General features: G+C 29.0%; 1 protein-coding gene across 1 annotated transcript in view; it reads left to right on the forward strand.

The window, feature by feature from the left end:
* LOC109544683 (sulfotransferase 1C4) overlaps positions 1-306 on the forward strand; it is a gene marked incomplete in the record, with an annotated part of 4,881 nt that extends 4,575 nt beyond the window's left edge. The window contains 1 exon segment of the mRNA XM_048663942.1: positions 1-306. Coding sequence (XP_048519899.1) covers positions 1-156 — 156 coding nt within the window.
* Positions 307-472: the final 166 nt, after the last annotated feature.

Raw genomic sequence — 472 nt, forward strand, 5'->3', positions numbered from 1 at the left:
AAAAAACTGGGGATTATCTTGAAAGACGAAGAACCTTTTGTAAGAAAAGGCAAAAATGGAGGATGGAAAGATTACTTTGATAACGACATCGACGCTGAAGCAAATGAATGGATAGAGAAAAATTTGATAGGAACTGATTTACGATTTCCTGCATGACAAGACAAGTGAAAGTTTCTTTAATTATGAAGTTCTCATTATATACGTATGCTAATATAAATTGTATTTTCTCCATAAAAAGTTAGTAAAAGTAAAATTTTGCTATTCTAGCAAAATAGCAACCTAATAAATATACATTAGCATTTCAAATTTTCCAAAGTGACTTTTCAATTCTAGCCCAAACTAGCCAAATATTCTCAAATCCATGTGTTTTTTTTAAGTAATTTTACCTGTAAAATCAAAAAGAAATTCCCACTATTGGGTTTCAGATCAATAAATGCGTATAATCGCACAATTTAAATAAAAAGTATGCATA

Source organism: Dendroctonus ponderosae, unplaced genomic scaffold (assembly GCF_020466585.1).
Source record: "Dendroctonus ponderosae isolate FM_Combo_2020 unplaced genomic scaffold, Dpon_F_20191213v2 Dpon_F_20191213_2, whole genome shotgun sequence".
Lineage (NCBI taxonomy): Eukaryota > Metazoa > Arthropoda > Insecta > Coleoptera > Curculionidae > Dendroctonus > Dendroctonus ponderosae.